Raw genomic sequence first — 22,253 nt, 5'->3', positions numbered from 1 at the left:
GAGATCAAAATGCAACTTCATTTTATTTTGCAGGGAGAATGTCTGAAACTGAAACTTCAGTATGAAAAATCTCAATAAAAGAAGCAGAAAAGTGGGAGGGAGGAGAGGAGGGGGAGGAGGAAATTGTGGTTTTCTCTCTTTCCTTGATTGTTAAATGAATATTTAGGGGGGAAAAGACATAACTTTATCAGGCTTTAGCTTATCATCAAAACCGCAATAAAAATTTACATCCTTAAATCCTGTACAACTCTAAATTGTGCCTTTCTCCCATAATATGTTTTTTATTTTATTTTTATTTATTTTTATTTTTTGCGGTACGCGGGCCTCTCACTGTTGTGGCCTCTCCCGTTGCGGAGCACAGGGTCCGGACGCGCAGGCTCCGGACGCACGGGCTCAGCGGCCATGGCTCACGAAACCAGCCGCTCTGCGGCATGTGGGATCCTCCCGGACCGGGGCACGAACCCGTGTCTCCCGAAACCAGCCGCTCTGCGGCATGTGGGATCCTCCCGGACCGGGGCACGAACCCGTGTCTCCTCCATCGGCAGGCGGATTCTCAACCACTGCGCCACCAGGGAAGCCCCATAATGTTTTTTAATTTGATTGTTTTAGTCTCTCTCATATTTTTTTATTATTATTGCTGACTCAATCCCCAATTCCCACTTAAACACTCAGTTCTCTACTTTTGAATTGCTCTTCTTTTTCCACGCGGTCCACTTTCGAGTACTTTACAATTCTTTTGAAACTTTCATTTGGTTTCATAGATATAGTGGGTATTTGTGATGTACTCAGCAATGGGAGAAGAAGCCCTTTATCATTCTGACTTCCAAGCAAAGTGCTAGGAACACAAAGGCTGGAACTACTCATCCTTCAGGAAGCAGACGCAGAGAGAATTTTTAGGGCAGTGGAACTACTCTGTATGATTCTGTAATGGTTGAAACACGTCGTTACATATTTGTCCAAATCCATAGATGTACAACACCAAGAATGAATTCTAGTGCAAACTGTGGACTTTGGGTGATGATGACATGTCCACATGGGTTCACTGACTATAACAAATGTCCTCCACTGGAGGCAGTGTTGATAGTGGGGGAGGTCATGCATGAGTCAGGGCATGGAGTATATGAAGAATCTCTGTACCTTCCTCTGACTTTTGCTGTGAACCTAAAAAAAATGTTTTTACAAATAAAAATTTAAATTAAAAAAAAAAGCAACTTGGAAGCCCCCGACACCCTGAGGCCTCTGAAACCTCTCTCAGGAGTGCTGCACATTCCCTCCTCCGGGAACATGAATCTACCTTTGCTCTAGCTCTCTGGGCACCATGATGGTTTATTTATGAATCTGGATTTGAACTAATCTCTCGTGAAGTCAGACCTGCACATACTCAGATGGAAGGGTCTGCACACTCCCCAGAGCAGGGTCTGTCTGGGGCAGAGCTGAGGGTGAAGCTGACTCTTCACCACACATGGCCTTAGAGCCTCAGTCTCTGCAGGTCCACAGTGCCCCCAGCCTCGCCCACCCACCCCACGTGGCCTTCAAACAGCACATCAGTCCCTCAGTCCCCAGTCGTGTCACATACCTGCTGTCCTGCCTTTTACTGGGGACCTTCCTACCTGTCTCACCTGGCAGACCCCTGCCTATCGGCCTCATCCCAGACTGAGAAGACATTATCAGAGAAATCTATCCCAACTGCAGTGGGCTTTCCTGAGGGGGTGCCAGCCATTAGCAGAGTCCTTATCACCCTGTGGGGACTGTTACTTACTTTTAGCCTCCTCTGCAGCCTATGATTTTCACGCAGAAAAGTCTATCAATTCCAACAGCAAAACCTAATCCTGGGCACAAAGGAGATCTCAAGGTTACAGGAGTTCATGATATTCCCTAGATATGCAGATACAAGCAACTGTTCCTAAAACAATTTTGTGACTATGTATCTATGGAGGCACTTCTGTTTTAGTGTTAGACATAAATCAGTGTCTGAATAAAGTGTGGTGGAACTAGTGTAAGAAAATAAAACTCCAAAATAAGAAACAAACTGAGAAATGACTACTCACTGTGGTCAACTGAATAATTATTTATCAGGGAAAGGAAGTATTACAGTCACGGTCTACATTTCACAATCTGCAGCCCATAGGTTGTGTGGGGTGAATCCTCTTTTATTTACTTCACCTCTTTGCTAGTGGCCCATCTCCAGACATAGGGGATTTTTTTAAAAGTGAGTGACCCATAAATTTTAGCCCCACATGGAACCTTTATACCATCAACGAAAAGATGAACACTTTTAATATCTGGCAATGAAAAGAAAGGATTTTGCTATTAATTTTGGCAGGATTATTTCCATCCACAGAACTTTGCAATGAAAGGAAGGCTTCTTAAGTTGGCATTTTGCAAACCCCACTCAGCCTCAAGCATCCCCCAAATCCAGGAGCCGTTGTGCAGCAGGGAAGCACAAAGAAGGCCCCAGCGTTAGGGGTTCCTGCATCACTGGGCCCGCAAAGCAAGTGCCTGCTCCTAGAATCCTCCACATTCAGCTCAGGGAGGCCCACCCCAGCCTGAGGCACCTGTGAGAAGACCCTGACACTGGTGGATGCCAACATACCAACACCTTCCTAAGAGCTAAGCACTTTGTACAGGGAAGGCCTTCTTCTACGTTAGAAATAGTTACTACTGGAGCTCACTTTGCTTTTAAGTCTGTGAAAATACCTTCCTCTATTAGGAGAAATCACACATATACTTGATCCCATACTTTCTCCCCTATTTAAAAAAAAGGCAGGATATTTACCCTCAGGGAGACAGAAGTATAAACTAGGTAATCTCAGATCCTCTCCTGAGAAATGTTGAAAGGCAGGTCTTTTGGATCTTGAAAAATGAACTAAAGTAAAAAAGCTGTCATTTATATTCATCCCTAGTATAAATGAGGTCAGACATAGCCAATGACTGCACAACTGCAAATAACATCATCTGGAAATCTACACACAGTAAACACACTTGTGGACAAGATGGTGATGACATACTTTTTAATCATTAGAGCAACATCTCACTGCTGGTGTCACAATCTCTACTCCTTGAGTTTTACCATTTTCAGTGCTTAAACTTCCAATAAATACTACATATTTAAGAAGTTAATTGTGAGTTTAAACTTGCATGATAAATCTCGAGCAGAAACCCACAACGAGAATGTAAGCAAGAACTGATGCAAAGACTGTGAGATCAGAAAAGATAATAGCTTCTTACCATGTTTATTGATGACACAGGACCAATGCTGTTAACATAGATGTCAACATCAATTACGGTGGGTTTTACTGTGGAGAAAACACATGTGTGTTAATACACTGTGCCAGAGAGATGGAGGAAAGCGCTACTCAACTTCCTCTGAGTCACACACTAACAGCTCAACAACATGTGGGAAAGGGGTGTATTTTTCTTTGGGACTTGCCAGGTAGTTACAATTCTCAAAGGATTAAAGATTCTTACTCATATTTAATAAATTCTAAAAAAACCAGGATATTTAAACACTGCAAGTTGCCAGTGGTAGATGACCATAAAGATACTCTATAACATTTGTTTAGCTGATTATATGGCAAAGAAAACATAAAACGATAAAATATAAGACACTGCGTAAGAAATTTAATGTCAAAGTTATGCTAAGAAATCAAACCCAAGTAATGAGTAATATCAGGGACAATTCAAGTTATTTATCCATTACCTGGTTGCAACTCAAAGCAAAGATCTGTAGAGTACATACACCAAAGGAGATTAAGAAATACTGATTATTGGTGTCATTATTACCTAAAGAAACACACACACACATATCACAGACTTCAAATCATACAACTCAAAAAAGAATAACACTTTAGTAAGTCAAGGAATTACCGTTCCAACTATAAAGGAGTAAAATTCATATAACAAGAAACTGTAATATCTAACATCGTGCATCAGAGGTAAAATTGGCTCATTTAACCTTAAAGAAAATAAATTTCCCTTTCCTTGGCAGAAATGGAACTTGGGAGACCAGTAATGAGATTCCTGAGACAGCCACCTCTGAGTCAGGGGTCCGTGCCAGTGAAAAGGAGGCGTCTCTCTTTCCCCAGCACTCAGCAACTAATAAAGGGGAGAAGAACACCAATTTCAGAATATTTCTTCCCCAGAGGAACATGAACAAGACTCCTGAACCTTTGCACATAAACACAGAGTGTTTCTATGGAAACAAGGGTGTTCGTATCTGCAATTATTTCGAGCTTCCTCCAGTTTTGCTAACTAATCATTCACAAATGGACTTCTGCACTCTACTTTTGGAACTATGAGTGGCACCTGGAAGCTGTTGTTCTGTTGTTCTGTTGTCTGTTGTTCAATTATGTAACCAGCAGTCTGCAGCCTGAGCCATGTTGTCGGGACCTCCAAGAAAATGAAAATAATGACAATGAACTGGAGCCAACTACTCTGACATCTGTCAGCGCAACCAAGCCACGTTAGCTTCAAAGAGCTTTGGGCATTTTGGAAAACACTGCAATACAATTCTAAGTACTATGTATCTAGTGCTTAAATTTCATAAAAGGACTATTCTTCATTTTAGGCTGAGCTTTGCTAACTACTCTGAACAGTGAGTAGCATCTTTCTTCAACTTAATTGGGTTCAGCAAGTGTTCTGTCTCCAAACGCTGTGCTGCATAACCTTTGGTAATGTTATACAAAGGCTGTGTTAAGTCAATCAGTTGAGGACCTACTTTTTGCAAGAGATTTTTCTGGTTGTTTCATGGTATTTATTAGACTTTAGGCTTCCAGGGCTTTTAATCTCATTAAATTAAAAGGACCTACAGGTGTAAAGCCTTAACAACTTGAAGTGGGAAGTGTCAAATGAGTATTAAGTGCAATAGTATAGTAAAGGTTTTAAGAGAAGAGTTTGGAAAACACAAACACACATACACACACACATACACACACACACACACAACTTGGGGGAAATAAACTGTTTTAAGTAAATTCTCGTTTAAGCAGCGTCATGCTAAAGTAAAAAGAGCTTTTAGGAAAGTGGCTCTGACAGTGGTACCCAGGAAAAAGACTGGCCACAAGGAGACTCAAGGTTTACAGTTCAAAGATTACAGATTAGCCCGGACAAATGATCTTCAATAAGGATGCCAAGACCATTCAATGGGGAAAAAGTATTTTCAACAAATGGTGTTATGTAAACTGGATACCCACAAGCAAAAAACTGAAGTTGAACCCTTACACAATATACAAAAATTAACTCAAAATGGATCAGAAACCTAAAGGTAAGATTTGAAACTACAAAACTCTTAAAAGAAAACATAGGAGAAAAGCTTCATGACACTGGATTTGGAAATGATTTCTTGTATATGACACCAAAAGCACAGGCAATAAAAGAAAAAAATAAATAAACTGGACTACATCAAAATTAAAAACTTCTGTGCATCAAAGGACACAATTAACACAGTGGAAAGGCAACACACATTATGGGAGAAAACATCTGTAAATCATATGTCTGATAAGTGGTTAATATCCAAAAAATAAAAAGAACTCCCACAACTCAACAACAGATAAGCAAAACAACCTGATTTAAAAATGGGTAAAGGACTTAGACATTTCTCTAAAGAGACATACAAATGACTAATAAGCACATGAAATGACATTTAACATTATTAGTCATTAGGGAAATGCAAATCAAAACCACTTCACATCCATTATGATGGCTACTATTAAAAAAAAACAACAGAAAAAAAACCAAGTGTTGGCAATGACATGGAGAAAATGAAAACCTTGTACACTGCTGGTGGGAATGTAAAATAATGCAGGCAATATGGAAAACAGTATGGTGGTTCCTCAAAAAATAGAACTACCCTATAACCCAGCAATTCCACTTCTGGTTATATACCCAAAAGAATTAAAATCAGGGATTCAAACATATATTTGTACACACATGTTCACAGCAGCATTATTCACAACAGCCAAAAGGAGGAAGCAAGCCAAGTGCACATGGAGGGATAAATGGGTAAACCAAACATAGTATATACATATGGAATATTACTCAGCCTTTTTGTATTTGTTTATGTGATGGTCAGTCAGGTGCAGCCACAAGAGGAGAGGCTCAGGAAGACAAAGTTGATTTACTCACAGTTCCTAAAGACAGGCGGTATGGCATGCTTTGCTGACTACATGGGAAAGACATAAGGGTGGTCAGGAGGCAGAAGACAGGGCAAGGGAGGGGTGTTTAGGCCATGATCTGAATTGGGGTCTCTGAAGGAAAGGCAGAGCAGGGAAGGGTAAACAGCTCGGGTTGGCTAGTTTGGCTAGCTTGAATAATTCCTGTGGGCTTTCAGCTATACAGGTGGTCTCCAGTGGCCTGGTACCAGGCCCTGGGATGATTAAAACAGAAGAGTATTGCCTGCTGGGGTGTAAGGGCTGTATAGAGGAGGTATGACTCTGGATTGAATAGTCTGTATGTTCAAAGGGCTGCTCCAGGTCTGGGCCCCTTGCCATCTCTAAGAATTGGCTAACCCTAGAAGAGGCAGTTTCTGCCCAATCGGCAAGGGTTTTTAAGATATCAAAACATCATAATATACAGAAAAATTTAAATATATATAGAAACCTCATCATGGTAAAAAGTAAATAAATTATATTTTAATGGAAAAAAATCTTGATGTCAATATCTTTGGGGCTAGACATTCAAAACCACATTTAATATAGTACAACATTCCTTTTAAACTTCAGCCCCTCTTGTGAAAAAAAAACCCAATTTTTATTTCCAAAATGCCCAACAAGTTACCTGGTAAGGGGCCCCATTTGAGTGTCATAAAGGGGTACTTCCTAGCACATGTCTAAAATGCCAACCCTGAATAAAACAGGTACTACAAACATGTCTTAGAAGTTTGATTAGGTCCTCTTTGTTTATTTTTGCTTTTACTTCTTTTGCTTCGAGAGACTGACCAAAGAAAACATTGGTTCGATTCATGTCAGAGAATGTTTTGTGGTGTCATGTCTTACACTTAAGTCTTTAAGCCATTTTGAGTTTATTTTTGTGTATGGTGTGAGGGTGTGTTCTAACTTCATTGATTTACATGTGGCTGTCCAGCTTTCCCAACACCACTTGCCAAAGAGACTGTCTTTTCCCCATTGTATATTCTTGCCTCCTTTGTCGAAGATTAATTGACCAAGGTGTGTGGGTTTATTTCTGAGCTCTCTGTTCTATTCCATTGATCCGTATGTCAGTTTTTGTGACAATACCACATTGTTTTGATTACTGTAGCTTTGTAGTATAGTCTGAAGTCTGGGAGGGTTATGCCGCCAGAATTGTTCTTTCTCTTCAGAATTGCTTTGGCAATTCTGGGTCTTTTGTGGCTCCATATAAATTTTAGGATTTTATTTGTTCTAGTTCTGTGAAAAATGTCATAGATAATTTGATAAGGATTGCACTAAATCTGTAGATTGCTTTGTGCAGTATGGCCATTTTAACAATATTAATTCTTCCAATCCAAGAGCATGGGATATCTTTCCATTTCCTTGAATCATCTTTGATTTCCTTTATTAATGTTTCATAGTTTAGAGCATATAGGTCTTTCACCTCCTTGGTTAGGTTTATTCTAGGTATTTTATCATTTTTGATGCAATTTTAAACAGAATTATTTTTTTACTTTCTCTTTCTGATATTTTGTTGTAAAAGAAATGCAACAGGTTTCTGTATGTTAATCTTATATCCTGCTACCTTGCTGAATTCACTTACCAGTTCTAGTAGTTTTTATGTGGAGACTTTAAGGTTTTCTATATATTGTATCATGTAATCTACATGTAGAAAATTATGGTTTTGAGTTATTATAGGACATTATTATAGGACATTACATGTTAAACTTTCACATGAGATTAAATACTGGAACAGGAGGAATAATTTTTTAAGGTTCCCTGGAACCTGATGGTGACTACAGGCTGACTCAAGTGGTCAAATAGGCAAAGAGCAGATAAGAGATTGTCCAAGACAAGGGTACTCCTGAAAATAGGCATCTGTTACAACAGAAATTATACTAACTCCCTGAGAGAAGAAAAAACTGAAGATGACATTAGGAGAACAAATGAAACCATTTCTATTCACTCATAAGTAAGCAAGAAATATACAATGACAGACACACAGATTAGAATAAATGGAATATAGGGCTGGTAAGTGTTGATAGGGACAGAATTGTGGAGTGGAGTGACTGTAGTTGTCCACAGAAGGCAGTCCTAACAAGCTACCCCAGACTGGCAGCAGTAGGGATGAGGAATGGAGACCCCAAAGAATGCTGAGTAGATGTGCTACGTGGGCAACAGCCAAGGGGGCATGTCGCCTGGCCGCCGGGCTGCAAAGAGTGGCTCTGTCCTCACCAGTTCTGTAATATTGAAAAGTTTCTTAACATCTCTGTGCCTTAGTCCCCCTATGTCTAAGATGAGCTCATAACAGAACCTAATTCACGATGGGGGCTGAGAGGGGTTAGTTGGACTGTTGTGAAGTAAATAGTAGGTACTCAGTAACTTTTTTTGCTATGGCTTCTGAGGCCCCTAGAATTAGACACAGAAAAGAAAGCCAAAATCTTGCATTTGTCATTCTTTCAAATAATATTTATGCCTAAAAGTCATCCTGGTCATTTAAAGTTTTATTTTTTCATGAAAAGTTTAAATATACTGATAGAAATATTTACATAGCAAAAAATGAATAGAAAAAAGAGAAATAAATAATACCAACTCTCATGAGGGTTAAATAGAAGGGTTCTTCCCATAACTGGGAACCTCCCTTCCAATCTTCCCTGCCTTTGAGTTTTGAAAGGGAGTGAGGGCTCATCTGCTGTTGGCCTCTCCAGCTTATTGCTCCCTTACTTTACCTGATCTAAGAGTGCCCCTGGGCAAGGTGATGCATGAGGTAGACCAACTCCCCTATTCCATCACCAACTTCCGTTTAAGTACTTTTTCCCATCCTTCTGCTAATGCCCACCGACAAAAGTATTGTTAATGTATATTAAATAGCATTGTAATAAGCATGTTGCATTTAATTAGTATGTAATACCATTTTCATTTCCATTTAAGGACAGGAAGTTAAAACACGATTGAGGAGGTGACTTATCTAGGATTCTGCAGCCTCACAGAAGCAAACCCCCAGAGTTCCACCTTCAACCCCCCAGAGACTTAACTTTGGCAATGAAGCTTAAAGGGATTCTGGGGAACAATGACTTCAGTGGGAGTTTACCACCACCACCACCATCACCACCACAAATAAACTTTCCAGCCTCTTCTTAAAGTGAAAATACTCTGTCTCTGAGGCTTATATTAACTTCCTCTATATGATCTCAATGGAGATGTGTTTTCAAAAGTTTTTCTCTAGCTTGGAGAATATTAGGTTATTGGGGTGGGTGGATGAAGAGATTTGGGTAAGAGGTACATAGAATGGGCAAACTTAGTTAATATTGCAGTTCTGCCAAGATCCTAGGTCCATGCAAAAATGTTTGACATAGCTTAGTGCTAAATCATTTAGATTATGAAGTCACTGTTATGGGTCCCATTTCAGGTTTAGGGTTCCTATATGGTCATTTCTGACTTTTGATTATAGTGTTAGAGCTAATCCCATCTCCACTAGTCCCAGAACTATGGATTCAACTCTAAAGTTCTCACTTCTCTTCAATCATCCTTTAGGCATATGATCTCAAGTGGGCCAAGAAGAGTTTACAAAGATCGAGATAAAATTGCCATCACCTCAGACCTGGGTCAGACCTGATAGTAATATGGAATATTACTTTTCCATAATAATATGGAAAAAGGTAAATGGTGAGATTCCACATTTGTTTACACTCAAATAAAATGTTTTACTAAAGTAGACAGCTTGAGAATTCACATTCTTAGAAGAATGAAAAGAGCACTGGGGTTAAAGTTCAGAACCACAAATTCTTCAGAGCTCCAGTGGGTAGATGCTCCAAAGCTCATATATGGAAAGAGAAAAGTGGAACATACATCCAATGCTCTGATTTTTGGAAGGAATGCCCAAGAGACTGGTTTCTGTCTTGCCTGAATTTAAGCACTGACAGGAAGGGGACACGAGGTTGGGGACTACTGAGAACAAAAGCCATCAATAGGGTTGGACTGTCAGCAGAGTCTGCAGTACAGCAGACAGACCGCAAGGGGAGATCCTGGGTAGAAACTGGCAAACCTCTTCAATTAGATTACACACAAAAGCCCAGGGAGGATGTGTTCCCAGACAAGGCTTGAGAGATCACCAGCCTTTCTAGTCAGAAGACTGCTGAAAGTCCTTCATATACAAAACCAGATCGCAAAGACTGGGAGAAGTGGCTGATTTCTTTAAATGCCTAAATCCCACAGAAGGTAACAAAGCATACAAAGAAACAGAGAAACATGGTGCAATCAAAGGAGCACATTAAATCTCTGGGAGATAAAACAGAAATATATGAATTACCAGACAAAGAATTCAAAATAACCATCATAAGGATGCTCAATAAATTAAAAGAGAGCACATATGGACAACTAAATGAAATCAAGAAAACAATGCATGAGCAGAATAAGAATATCAAAAAGAGAGAGAGAGACAGAAATTATAAAGAAGAACCAAACAGAAATTCTGGAGCTGAAGAATACAATAACTGAATTGAAAAATTAACTAGAGGGACTCAGCATCAGACTTGATTGAGCAGAAGAAAGAATCAGTGAACTCAAAGGTAAGACACTTGAAATTACTAAGATAGAAGAGCTAAAAGAAAAAAGAATGAAGAAAAGTGAAGACAGCTTAAAGGACCTATGGAATAAGGTTCATCAAGAAGAACAACATATGCATATGGGAGATCCAGAAGCGAACTAAGAGAGAAAAGGGCAGCAAGCCTATCTGAAGAAATAATGGTCCCTAATGTCCAATCTGGAGAAGAGAAATGGAGATACAAATTCAGGAAGTACAAAAAATTACAAGTAGGATAAATCTAAAGATATCTACACAGAAGTACATCATAATCAGGTTGTGGAAAATCAAAGACAAATAAAGGATCTTGAAAACAAAAAAGAAATGTGATTCATCACATATAAGGGAGCTCCTATTAGTTCACCATTGGATCTCTCAGCAGAAACTTTGAAGGCTAGACAAAAATAAAATGATATACGCAAAGTGCCAACGAAGAATACTGTATCCAGCAAAACTGTCCTTTGAAAATGAAGGAGAAATTAAGACTTTCTCAGCTGAATAAAAGATGAGGGAGTTCATGAACACTAGACCTGTCCTACAATGCTGAAGTAAATACTTCAAATTGAAGTGAACAACAATAAAAAGCAACACAAAACCATACAAAAATGTAAAACTTGGAACTTCCCTGGTGGCGCAGTGGTTAAGAATCCACCTGCCAATGCAGGGGACACGGGTTCGAGCCCTGGGCTGGGAAGATCCCACATGCCGTAGAGCAACTAAGCTTGTGTGCCACAACTACAGAGCCTGTGCTCTAGAGCCCATGAGCCACAACTGCTGAGCCCACACACCACAACTACTGAAGCCCACGTGCCTAGAGCCTGTGTTCCGCAACAAGAGAAGCCACCACGATGAGAAGCCTGCGCACTGCAAAGAAAAGTAGCACCAGCTCACCACAACTAGAGAAAATTCTGTGCAGCAACAAAGACCCAATGCAGCCAAAAATAAAAAATTAATTAATGTTTAAAATGCTTTAAAAAATGTAAAACTCCCAGGTAAAAATATATAAACAAATATAGAATTCTATAGAATCATAATGTATGTACATAAAACACTTAATTATGGTACAAAATCTTTTAAAAATCAAAAGCATAAAAAGTTATTTTAAATCTGTGTTAATGGATACACAATGTAAAAAGGAATAATTTGTGTCATCAATAGCATAAAGTTTACAAGGGGTAAAGAGATGTAAAGAAGTGGAGTTTTATATGCAATGGAAGTTAACATATCAGTTTATCATAGATCTCTGTAACTTTATTTTTTTAATATCTTTATTGGATTATAATTGCTTTACAATGTTGTATGTTTTTGCTGTACAACAAAGTGAATCAGCTTTATGTATACATATATCCTCATATCCCCTCCCTCTTGAGCCACCCTCCCACCCTCCCTATCCCGCCCCACCCAGGTCTTCACAAAGCATCAAGCTGATCTGCCTGTGCTATGCAGCAGCTCCCACTAGCCATCCATTTTACATTTGGTAGTGTATATATGTCAATCCTACTAGCTCACTTCATCCCAGCTTCCCTTTCTCCCCCATGTCCTCAAGTTGGTTCTCTATGTCTGCATCTTTATTCCTGCCATGCGACTAGATTCATCATACCATTTTTTTAGATTCCACATATGTGTGTCAGCATACGGTATTTGTTTTTCTGTTTCTGACTTACTTCACTCTGTATGACAGACTCTAGGTCTATCCACCTCATTACAAATAACTCCATTTCGTTCCCTTTTATGGCTGAATAATATTCTACTGTATATATGTGCCACATATTCTTTATCCATTCATCTGTCGATGGACATTTAGTTTGCTTCCAAGTCCTGGCTACTGTAAATAGTGCTGCAGTGAACACTGGGGTACATGTATCTTTTTCAATTATGGTTTTCTCAGGGTATATGCCCAGTAGTGGGATTGCTGGGTAGTTCTATTTTTAGTTTTTAAAAGAAACCCCCATACTGCTCTCCATAGAGGCTGCATCAATTTACATTCCCACCAACAGTGCAGGAGGCTTCCCTTTTCTCTGCACTCTCTCCAGCACTTATTGTTTCTAGATTTTTTGATGGTGGCCATTCTGACCGCTGTGAGGTGATACCTCGTTGTGGTTTTCATTTTCATTTCTCTAATGATTAGTGATATTGAGCATCCTTTCATGTGTTTGTTGGCAATCTGTATATCTTGTTTGGAGAAATGTCAATTTAGGTCTTCCACTCATTTTTTGATTGGGTTGTTTGTTTTTTTGATATTGAGCTGCGTGAACTGCTTGTATATTTTGGAGATTACTTCTTTGTCCGTTGTTTCATTTGCAAATATTTTCTCCCATTCTGAGGGCTGACTTTTTGTCTTGTTTATGGTTTCCTTTGCTGTGCAAAAGCTTTTTCATTAGGTCCCATATGTTTATTTTTGTTTTTATTTCCATTTCTCTAGGAGGTGGGTCAAAAAGGATCTTGCTGTGATTTACATCATAGAGTGTTTTGCCTATGTTTTCCTCTGAGAGTTTTATAGTGTCTGGCCTTACATGTAGGTCTTTAATCCATTTTGAGTTTATTTTTATGTATGGTGTTAGGAAGTGTTCTAATTTCATTCTTTTACATGTGGCTGTCCAATTTTCCCAGCACCACTTATTGAAGAGGCTGTCATTTCTCCATTGTATATTCTTGCCTCCTTTATCGAAAATAAGATGCCAATATGTGTGTGGGTTTATCTCTGGGTGTTCTATCCAGGGAAACTCCTTCATATCACCAGCTGAGCTTCACCCCCAAGCAGCAATGCAGAAGTTTCAGCTCATGGCAACTCCTGAAAGCAAGGAAGAGGCTGGTCTGCTGGTGCCATTTATCACACTAATATCGTCCCCATTCCTTTGCTTACAACTTAAAAAAATTACGTGTGTCTCTTTGCAATGGGTTAGTAGGAAGCGGTAAAGGAAGAATGTTTTATTTGAAAAAGTTGCTGGCACCCAGTGTTTAAGCAAGCAATTTGAGAATTGATCAAAACAGGCAGACTAAGTATGTAGTTTTATTTACAGAGGCCACACAGGCCTGTCAGCTTCTATGAGAGCAGAATTCAGGACACTGTACCCCAGATTCTATTCTTGACTGAATCTTTGAGTGATTATTGATCAAAAGGTTCCTATCCCATCTATACTTGGAAGAACAATTGTTCACCATAATTTCAGAATTAAAATTAAGGGCAGGTGCACAGTCACCTGAAGTGCAAACCAAATGTTCAGAATGTGAGACTATTAAAGAGTTGGTCACTGTTTTCATCCATTTAGGTTTATTGTCAACATTCTACAATAACAGTAAACACTAATGTTAAATATTCAGTGACTATGTTCTAATAGATTTTAGAAGGTTAATACATACGTGTTTTCAACACTGATTCCAGATGTGAATTATTCTGTTACATTTTAAAATAATGCATCTGAAATAATTATTTCACTGAATTACTTTTAAATGACCCATATCTGGGGCAAATTGTGGCTAATCTTAATTCACTACCAGTTTCATATGTAACAGTATCTGTAATATGTTTAGTGATAGCTTGTATTATTCTCTAGAAATGAAAGATGGACAGTGGATAACATTTATTGAGGAAACTTTTTCCAAAATTTTGCATTTGGAAAATGTATGCCTAGATAAAGCCCAAAGCATTGGTCCAAACAGGAATCAATAACTAGGAGATCAAATAAAGGTATTCCCTTTCACCATTTCTCTTATTAATGCTGCTCAAAGCTTTGATCTAGAAGTGGAAAAATGATGGTTAGTTTTTTGGAGATGGTTACTCACCTCCATGCCCTGCTGTTAGAAGTATGCATCAAGGCAACTCTTCTGGAAAGTTTGTATCCTTCAGCCAAGTAGTTCTGATTCTATAAATTCAAATTAGGGAAAAGCTATCACGGTAGATAGAAAATAGCCAAAAACTCTCCCAGCAAGGGTAGAGCCTACTTAATCGAGGTTAACCTTGTGATTCACTTTGACTACATAACCCAATTCTTGTCCCATCCAAATTCCAATTGTTCCTTTGGAAACAAGGCCAGGCTAGCCACCTGGAGGAAGAGAGATGATATGGAGACTGACCACATGGAGCAAGAGGCCCAGGTATCCTAGCCATTCCAATCATCCCATCAGAAGCCCAGGCAGGTCAAGGAGGTCACCAGGCACCAGCCAGCCCCTGGCTGGCCCTCCAACTAAGCCCACCCCAGCTAATTCCTGTCATACTGCCAGATCACACAATAATACGTTTTATGACACTAAAACCTAGAGTGGTTTATTTTACACTAATGTCAAATGTGGATAAAAATTGATGTACTGGTGTTATTTACAATATGAAAAAATGTAAACCAAATAAATGTCCAACAAAAGAAAAATAGAAACCTATCAAATTACAGTTTAAAAATGCTTCATGACACTCAATTACCAAGTATATAATGTTATGTGGAAAAAGTGAGACTACTAAACTCTCTAACTTCACTATATTTAAACTTTTAATAGAAGCTGGAAAGACGTATGCCAAAATATTCACATGTGATAACTTCTGAGTAAGAAGGTGAGTTGGTTTTTTTTGTTTTTTTTTTTTTGCGCTACGCAGGCCTCTCACTGCTGTGGCCTCTCCCACTGCGAAGCACAGGCTCCGGACGTGCAGGCCCAGCAGCCATGGCTCAGGGGCCCAGTCGCTCCGCGGCATGTGGGATCCTCGTGGACTGGGGCACGAACCCGCATCCCCTGCATCTGCAGGCGGACTCTCAACCACTGCGCCACCAGGGAAGCCCGGTGAGTTGTTTTTATTTTTTACATTATTTCACACATCCCCTTTTCAAAAAACAATGTCTTTTTAACTTAAAAATAAAAATAATAACCAAAAGGAAAAATGAAACGTTTCATCCAATGTAAACTACTTCATTAAGATGCTTAGCAATTTCAATGTTGAGGGAAATGTTAAACAATTTTAACAAATACTGCCATAATCTTGTTGTGAATTTTCTAAAGTTTATTAAATCAGAATGATTTACTTAGAGAGGAATTGTTATCCATGAAGACGGGCCTGCTGCCAGGGGGATGGAGATGGATTCAGACACTAAATAGGCTCTATGCTGGATGACACTGAAAACTCTCCCCGGGGTACAGTGAGCCCTCACGACAGTGTGTCATCAGGCTGTGAGTCCAGGCAGCGCCTTCAGCAAACTGCATCACAGTTATGGTTTCAGTGATGTAACAGCAGGGAGATTTTCAATATTTGAGTAAACGACTGATTACTTTTAAAACTTGTTTATTGTTGGAAGAAGAATAAATTTACTGGTGAGAATACTTTAAAAGTTTCAACTTTTCCACTGTTGTGGTTGACATAGGTAAAAGTAAGTGGTTTCCTATGTAATCACTGTAAAAACATATATAAAACCCCAGACACAGTAGTTATTCTACAATATTTGCCATTAGCTAATAATACACAAACACTCCCTAAAGAGTCCATTTGTCCCTGACCAAAGTCTAAAAAGCTGGAAAATGGGCATCTCCCTTCAGAAGAAACCCTCTTCTTCCACCTGTTCCTAAGCCAGGCAAAAGTCAATTGATTCATCCAGATTCAGGGACTGACTCAGAGAAAACAGACCACTGGGATATGGATATATGACCTCACCTTTCGCATTCTTCCCATGACCTACTATAGACTAGTATAGGAAGAGTGTGGTGTATATAAAACCAGTATGAATATGTGAACTAGGAATGTCACCTGCCATATCAGTAAACAAAGGATGTTGCAGCCATCAGCCATTACAGCCGTCCCCAGTGGTGAGACATGAGGGAACTGAGGACGGAAACAGGATGCCTAACATCAAGCCATCAGACACTGTGGCCACCTCCTCCTCCAACAGTGTATCCTGAGGGGACTCAGGATGAGAAAGCACAGGACACTGGCCCCAGATAGCTGAGGTACATATCAAAGGAATGATTTCAATGAGCCCTGATTTTTGCATCTTCTTATACATAGAAAAGAGGTAGATTCCTTAATTGGAGATGTCTGGTTTACTTCAACTAACAGCAATCTTTTGATGTTCTAACTACCTCGCTTTTGTTGTAAAAACTGCTGTATATCCTGGCTCCTCCCTTACCTCTTCAGAGCCATCCCTCAGAGCGATCTGAGGGTCCTGTCTCCTGGGCTTGAAGTCCTCAAAATGTCCACCAAATAAAACATAACTTTCAACTTTTAGGTTGTGCATTTTTTTCAGACAACAAGTATAACTACTAACTACTGCACATATCTGCCTTGTGACAAACTTGACTTAAATAGGAGCATCCCAGTAAGAAACTGGCTAAAAATAAGCACATTACCCCTCCTGCCTTGCCCAATATAAGCAGGGGCTCCTCAAATCAAGCAGCCAGAAGAAATTCAAGGTCCACAAATGTTAGCGTGCAGAGAAGTATGAGGCTTGCAATATTAAACTTAGCCAGGAAGATAAGATATACTTCTGTTTCCGCTCAAGATGGAGTAATAGGAACTGGATTTACTCTTTTACTTGAAACCGTAAAAAAATCAGACAAAATATATGAAACAATGGTTTTCAAGACACTGAACATCAGGCAATGAAGGCCAGTGGTCAATGAGACTGGAAACAAGCAAGTTAACCTTACAACTGCCTCAGCTTAGTGCCAGGAAAGAGTTCCCAGGTTGTGGCTCATGGCAAAGCCCCCAGGCAAAGCTCAATGGATTCCCTGAGTTGAGATGACCCTAAGAGTCTCAGGAGCTCAAGGCAATTAGAGTTCACAGGACACAACCCAGAAGAAGAAAGGGCTGTGCAGAAAGTATCTATCTTATCAGTGCATGTGTGTCAGGAAAACCACCTGGAACCAGTATAAGAACCAGCCATAAGAATTAGAGAACAATTTCCTGTGTTCCTACATGACTGGAAACAGTGCGTGTTCTCAAAAGCCAGAGTGGAAAAATATGAAATTCATCGGTTTTTGGTAGAGTACTCAGCGAAGTCCTGACTCAATACTGGAGAATAACTAGCCCTAAACCTGCCAGAGCATTTCTCCAGATCTGCCTAACAAATCAAAAAAGCAAGATTTTAAAGGATCAAACTGTTTCCAAGTAACTTAACTGCATCCCAGATGACAATCAAGAATATTTATAGGAGTACAAAAATATCCAGCAGTCAACAAGGTAAAAGTCACAATGTCTGAAATGCCAAACAAGATTAACAGGCACACAAAGAAGCTAGAAAACACAACCCACGAAGATGAGAATAATCAGTCAATAGGAACTGACCCAGACAGATACAAATGCTAGAATTAGAAGCAAAAATGTTAAAACAGTTATTAATTGTATTCCAAATATTCAAAAAGCAGGGATGTTCAAAAAGTTAAGTAGAGACACGGAAGATATAAATACGACATAAATCAAACTCCTAGAGGTGATGATTATGATATATGAGATGAAAAATACACAAGAAAAGGTTAATGGTGGGTTAGACATGGCAGTAGAAAGGAATAGTGGACTTGAAGCAATAGAAACTATCTAAAATGAAACTTACAAAAAGAAAATATGTTAATGGAAAGAGCATCAGTGAGCTATGGAATAACTTCAAGCAGCCTAAAATATGTGTAATTAGAGTCTTTGAAGAGGAGGGAGATGGGGGAACTAGAAAAATACATTCTTGCAGAAATAATACCTGAAATTTTCAAAATTTAATAAAAAGTATAAGTCCACAAGTCCAAGAAGCCCAAGGAGACTCAAGCATGAGAAAATGCCACAAGGCAAATTATAATCAAATTGCTCAGATGTAGTAATATAGAGAAAATCTTAAAAGAAACTATAGGGGAAAACATACTAAATACAGAGGAATAACGATGAGTATGACAGCACATTAGTCATCAGAAAAAGGCAAGTGTCTTTTTGAGTACTTTTAAAAAGGGAATAAATAAACAAACAAATAAAAATGTCTATTAACCCAGAATCGTGTATCAAAAATGAAGGCAAGAGACAGGACTTCCAGAATGCCAGAACGAAGCACTTAGAAGACCCACTCCCAAAGAAAGTAGTCATTTAACTGGTTAAAATTATTAGGACAAAATGTATAACATAGTGACTATAGTTGATAACACAGTATTGAATAACTGAAATTTTCTAAGACAGTAGAATTTAAATGTTCTCCCCCAAATAAATATACATATAAATATGTGGGATGATGAATGTGTTCATTAACTAGATGTATATGTACATCAACTCATCATGATATACATATTAAATACCTTACAATTTTATTTGTCAATTATACCTCAAAAAAGCTGGAAAAAGAAGAATTTAAAGACCATGGAAATTGTCCCAAGGGCATACAGCAAATACAGAAATATTCACTTAAGAAACTCTACTAAGTATCAGCAAGAACAGTGAGAGTCTAAGGCATTTTAGTCATGAAATGCTCCCTCTGCCCCACCCCCAGACCCATTCAACAGAAACTCTATTCTGGCACTCTGTGCTGAGTGGGTTTGACTAAGACAGCATCAGCTCCACGCCTCCAGGCTCTGAGTCTAGGGCTACGGTTTCACCCTGGGAGAGGCAAGTCATCTCACTCGCCCCAGCCTCATTTTTAAGAAGTTTTATTTCAGGTAGGCATGGTCCAGAGGACTGATGCTCCCTTTCTCCACTGTGGCCTTCCTCATGGGGGCAGAAGCTTATTCCAGATGCCCATGCCTTGTTCACTTGTAGGGTGGAGGTTACATGCTGGAAAGAGTAAGCCAAGTAGACCAGGGTTACCAACCTTCCTACCCCACATGCCTGGACAGCAAAGATGTCACTCTGGCAGGCTGCTGTCCCAGTCCCCAACAAATTTCAGTGGCACAGAGATTCTTTCCAGGAGAAGAGGAAGGCCACAAGTATGAAGCACTCTGCAGATCTGCATAAGGAGGATGACATTATTTGACACAAAGTGAGAAAATACCATGCCTAAGGGTGTTGTTGAAAACAATGGAGATCTTGGTAGAGAACTATTAAAAGGGTGCTCTTAGCTTTATAATACTGGTTTTAAAAAAAAAAGCAAAACAGCAGAGCAACCAGAAGTTTAACATAGAGAACCAGAGAAAGAGACATCTATAAAGAGTGTTCCTGGAATCACAGTCAATCCTGAGTGTCAGAAATTCTGTATATATGCCCTAAACTATATCCACTCAGAAGCGATCAGAGCAAGATATGAAGTACACTGAAAACATTCTCAAGACATAAAAACAGATACATCAATAAAGACTGGAAGCCTTATGAGCACAAAAGCTTAAACACAACCACTGGCCAAACACTGGCTGAACAATAAACTACTATGACCCATGCACAACTTCTAAGGAACTCAGGTTTTAAATAAAATAATTTGCATGTCTGGAAGTCTGGAACACTGTGCATGACAGTCTGCAACATCTCTGTAGTGGTTAGGGTTAGGGTTAGGAATATCCAAGTTACTAGTCCTTAACTGAACGTGGTGTAAAATGTAAAATTTCTAAACTGTGATAGCAGCCTCCAAGTTGCATAAACATCTGTTGATAAAAAAATCTAACTGGCTAAGGGGACATAGGACAACAATTGGCCAATAAGTAGATGCACTAACCCAGGCAAGAGGCAACCACTAAATAGCTAGGTTAAAGATGAAAATAAGGCAGAAAAAAATATGAGCAGGGATATCAGAGGTTGCCTACTCTGGGGGAAATAGATTTCTCAGTGTTAGTACAGGTAAATAACTAAACAAATAAACAAACAACTAAATAACTAAACAAATTAACCAAGCAAACAAAAACAACATCAATGCCTAAGTGATGGAGGATTAGTATCCAGAGTTGCTACAATACAGTATTTAAAGTGTCAAGTTTTCAAAAGATGTATAATACATTCAAATAAACAAGAAAGTGTGACTAATACACAGGGTGGGGGGTGGAGAGGAGCATATAATAGAAACTACTTTTGAGAGGTTCCAGGGGTTGGACTTAACAAAGACTTCAAAGAGCTATTACACATTAAATACATTCAAAGAATTCAAGAAAATCATACCTAAAGAATCAAAGGAAAGTATGATAACCAAGTCTCATGGAATAGAGAATATTAATAAAGAAACAGAAATAGTAGCAAAGAACCAAATGAAAATTCCAAACTAAAAAAGTATAATAACCAAAATAAAAAAATTCACTGGAGAGACTCAACAGTAGGTTTGAACTGGTAGAAGAAAGAATTGCCATACTTGAGGGTAACTTAATAGAATGAATTTGAAGAACAAAAAGAGAAAAAGAGTGAAAAAAATTAACAGAGATTCAGAGAAATGCAGCATAACACTGAATACATCAATCATCTTGGAAATATCAGAAGGAGAAAGGCGAAGGGGCAGAGTATACAGTCAGAGAAATACAATTTAAAATCTTCCCAAATTAGATGAGAAACAATAATCTACACATCTAAGAAACTTAACCCCAAGAAAGATAAACACAAAGAAATCCCCATTTATATACATCACAGTCAAGATGTTGAAACCTCAAAATACAGAGAAAATCCTTAAAGCAGAAAGAGAAAAATAACTCATCACATACAAGGAAGCTCAATTAGATTAAAAATCAACTTATCATCAGAAACAATGAAGGGCAGAAGGCAGTGGGATGACATATTCTAAGTGTTGTATATAAAAAACTGTCTTTCAAAACACAGTTGACCCTTGAACACTCAGGACTTGGGGGCACCAACCCTCCACGAGGTAAAAAAATCAGCCTATAACTACATGGCTCCTCCATATCTGCAGTTCCACATCTGCGGATTCAGCCAACAACAGACTGTCTGTACTGTAGTATTTACAACTGAAAAAAATCCACATATAAATGGACCTTTGCAGTTCAAACTCATGACATTCAAGGGTCAACTGTAAAGGCAAAATACAGATATTCCCAGATAAACAAAAAAATGAGAGAATCTGTTGCTAGCAGACCTGCCCTACAAGAAACACTAAGGAAGTTCTTCAGGTGGAAAGCAAATGACGCCAGACAGTAATTCAAATCTAAACAAAAAATCAAAGAACCCAGATAAAGATAACTAAGTAGGTTATTACAAAAAAAAAAGCATAATTGCATATAACTTCTCCTTTTTCTTCTTAACTAAGTTAAAAAGCAATTGCAAAAAGCAATATGCATATAATTGTATTGTTAGGCCTATAACAAGCAACATATTTATAAATAAAATACATAACAAATATATTTGTTAACAAATATATTTAATAAAATACATTTAACAATAACAAAAAGACAAATAATATATTTAACAATAAGAGCACAGAGAAGGTAGTGGGAACACAGCTGATTGAAATAGGTAATGACCCCACATGACAACTCTAACCCCTAGGAAGAAATGACAAGAATCAGAAATGATAAATAACTATAGCATTTAAATGGTAAATATACTTTTAAAAAACCTAAGATCATCTAAAATAATAATTATAAAAATAAATTATTCCATTTATAATATATAGAGATATAGTATGTATAACAACACAAAAATGGGTGTGTGAATGGGGCTATTAAAGCAAGTTCCTATATTT

General features: G+C 38.6%; 1 protein-coding gene across 1 annotated transcript in view; it reads right to left on the bottom strand.

Moving 5' to 3' along the window:
- The window catches only part of GABRG3 (gamma-aminobutyric acid type A receptor subunit gamma3), a 390,022-nt gene that overhangs the window by 340,617 nt on the left and 27,152 nt on the right, over nucleotides 1-22,253 (bottom strand). The window contains exon 3 of the mRNA XM_024114961.1: nucleotides 3,229-3,296. Coding sequence (XP_023970729.1) covers nucleotides 3,229-3,296 — 68 coding nt within the window. The remainder of the gene's footprint in view (nucleotides 1-3,228; nucleotides 3,297-22,253) is intronic.

Source organism: Physeter macrocephalus, chromosome 11 (assembly GCF_002837175.3).
Source record: "Physeter macrocephalus isolate SW-GA chromosome 11, ASM283717v5, whole genome shotgun sequence".
Taxonomy (NCBI): Eukaryota; Metazoa; Chordata; class Mammalia; order Artiodactyla; family Physeteridae; genus Physeter; species Physeter macrocephalus.
Note: the sequence above shows the minus strand (reverse complement) of the source record. Positions and strands in the feature narration are given on the sequence as shown.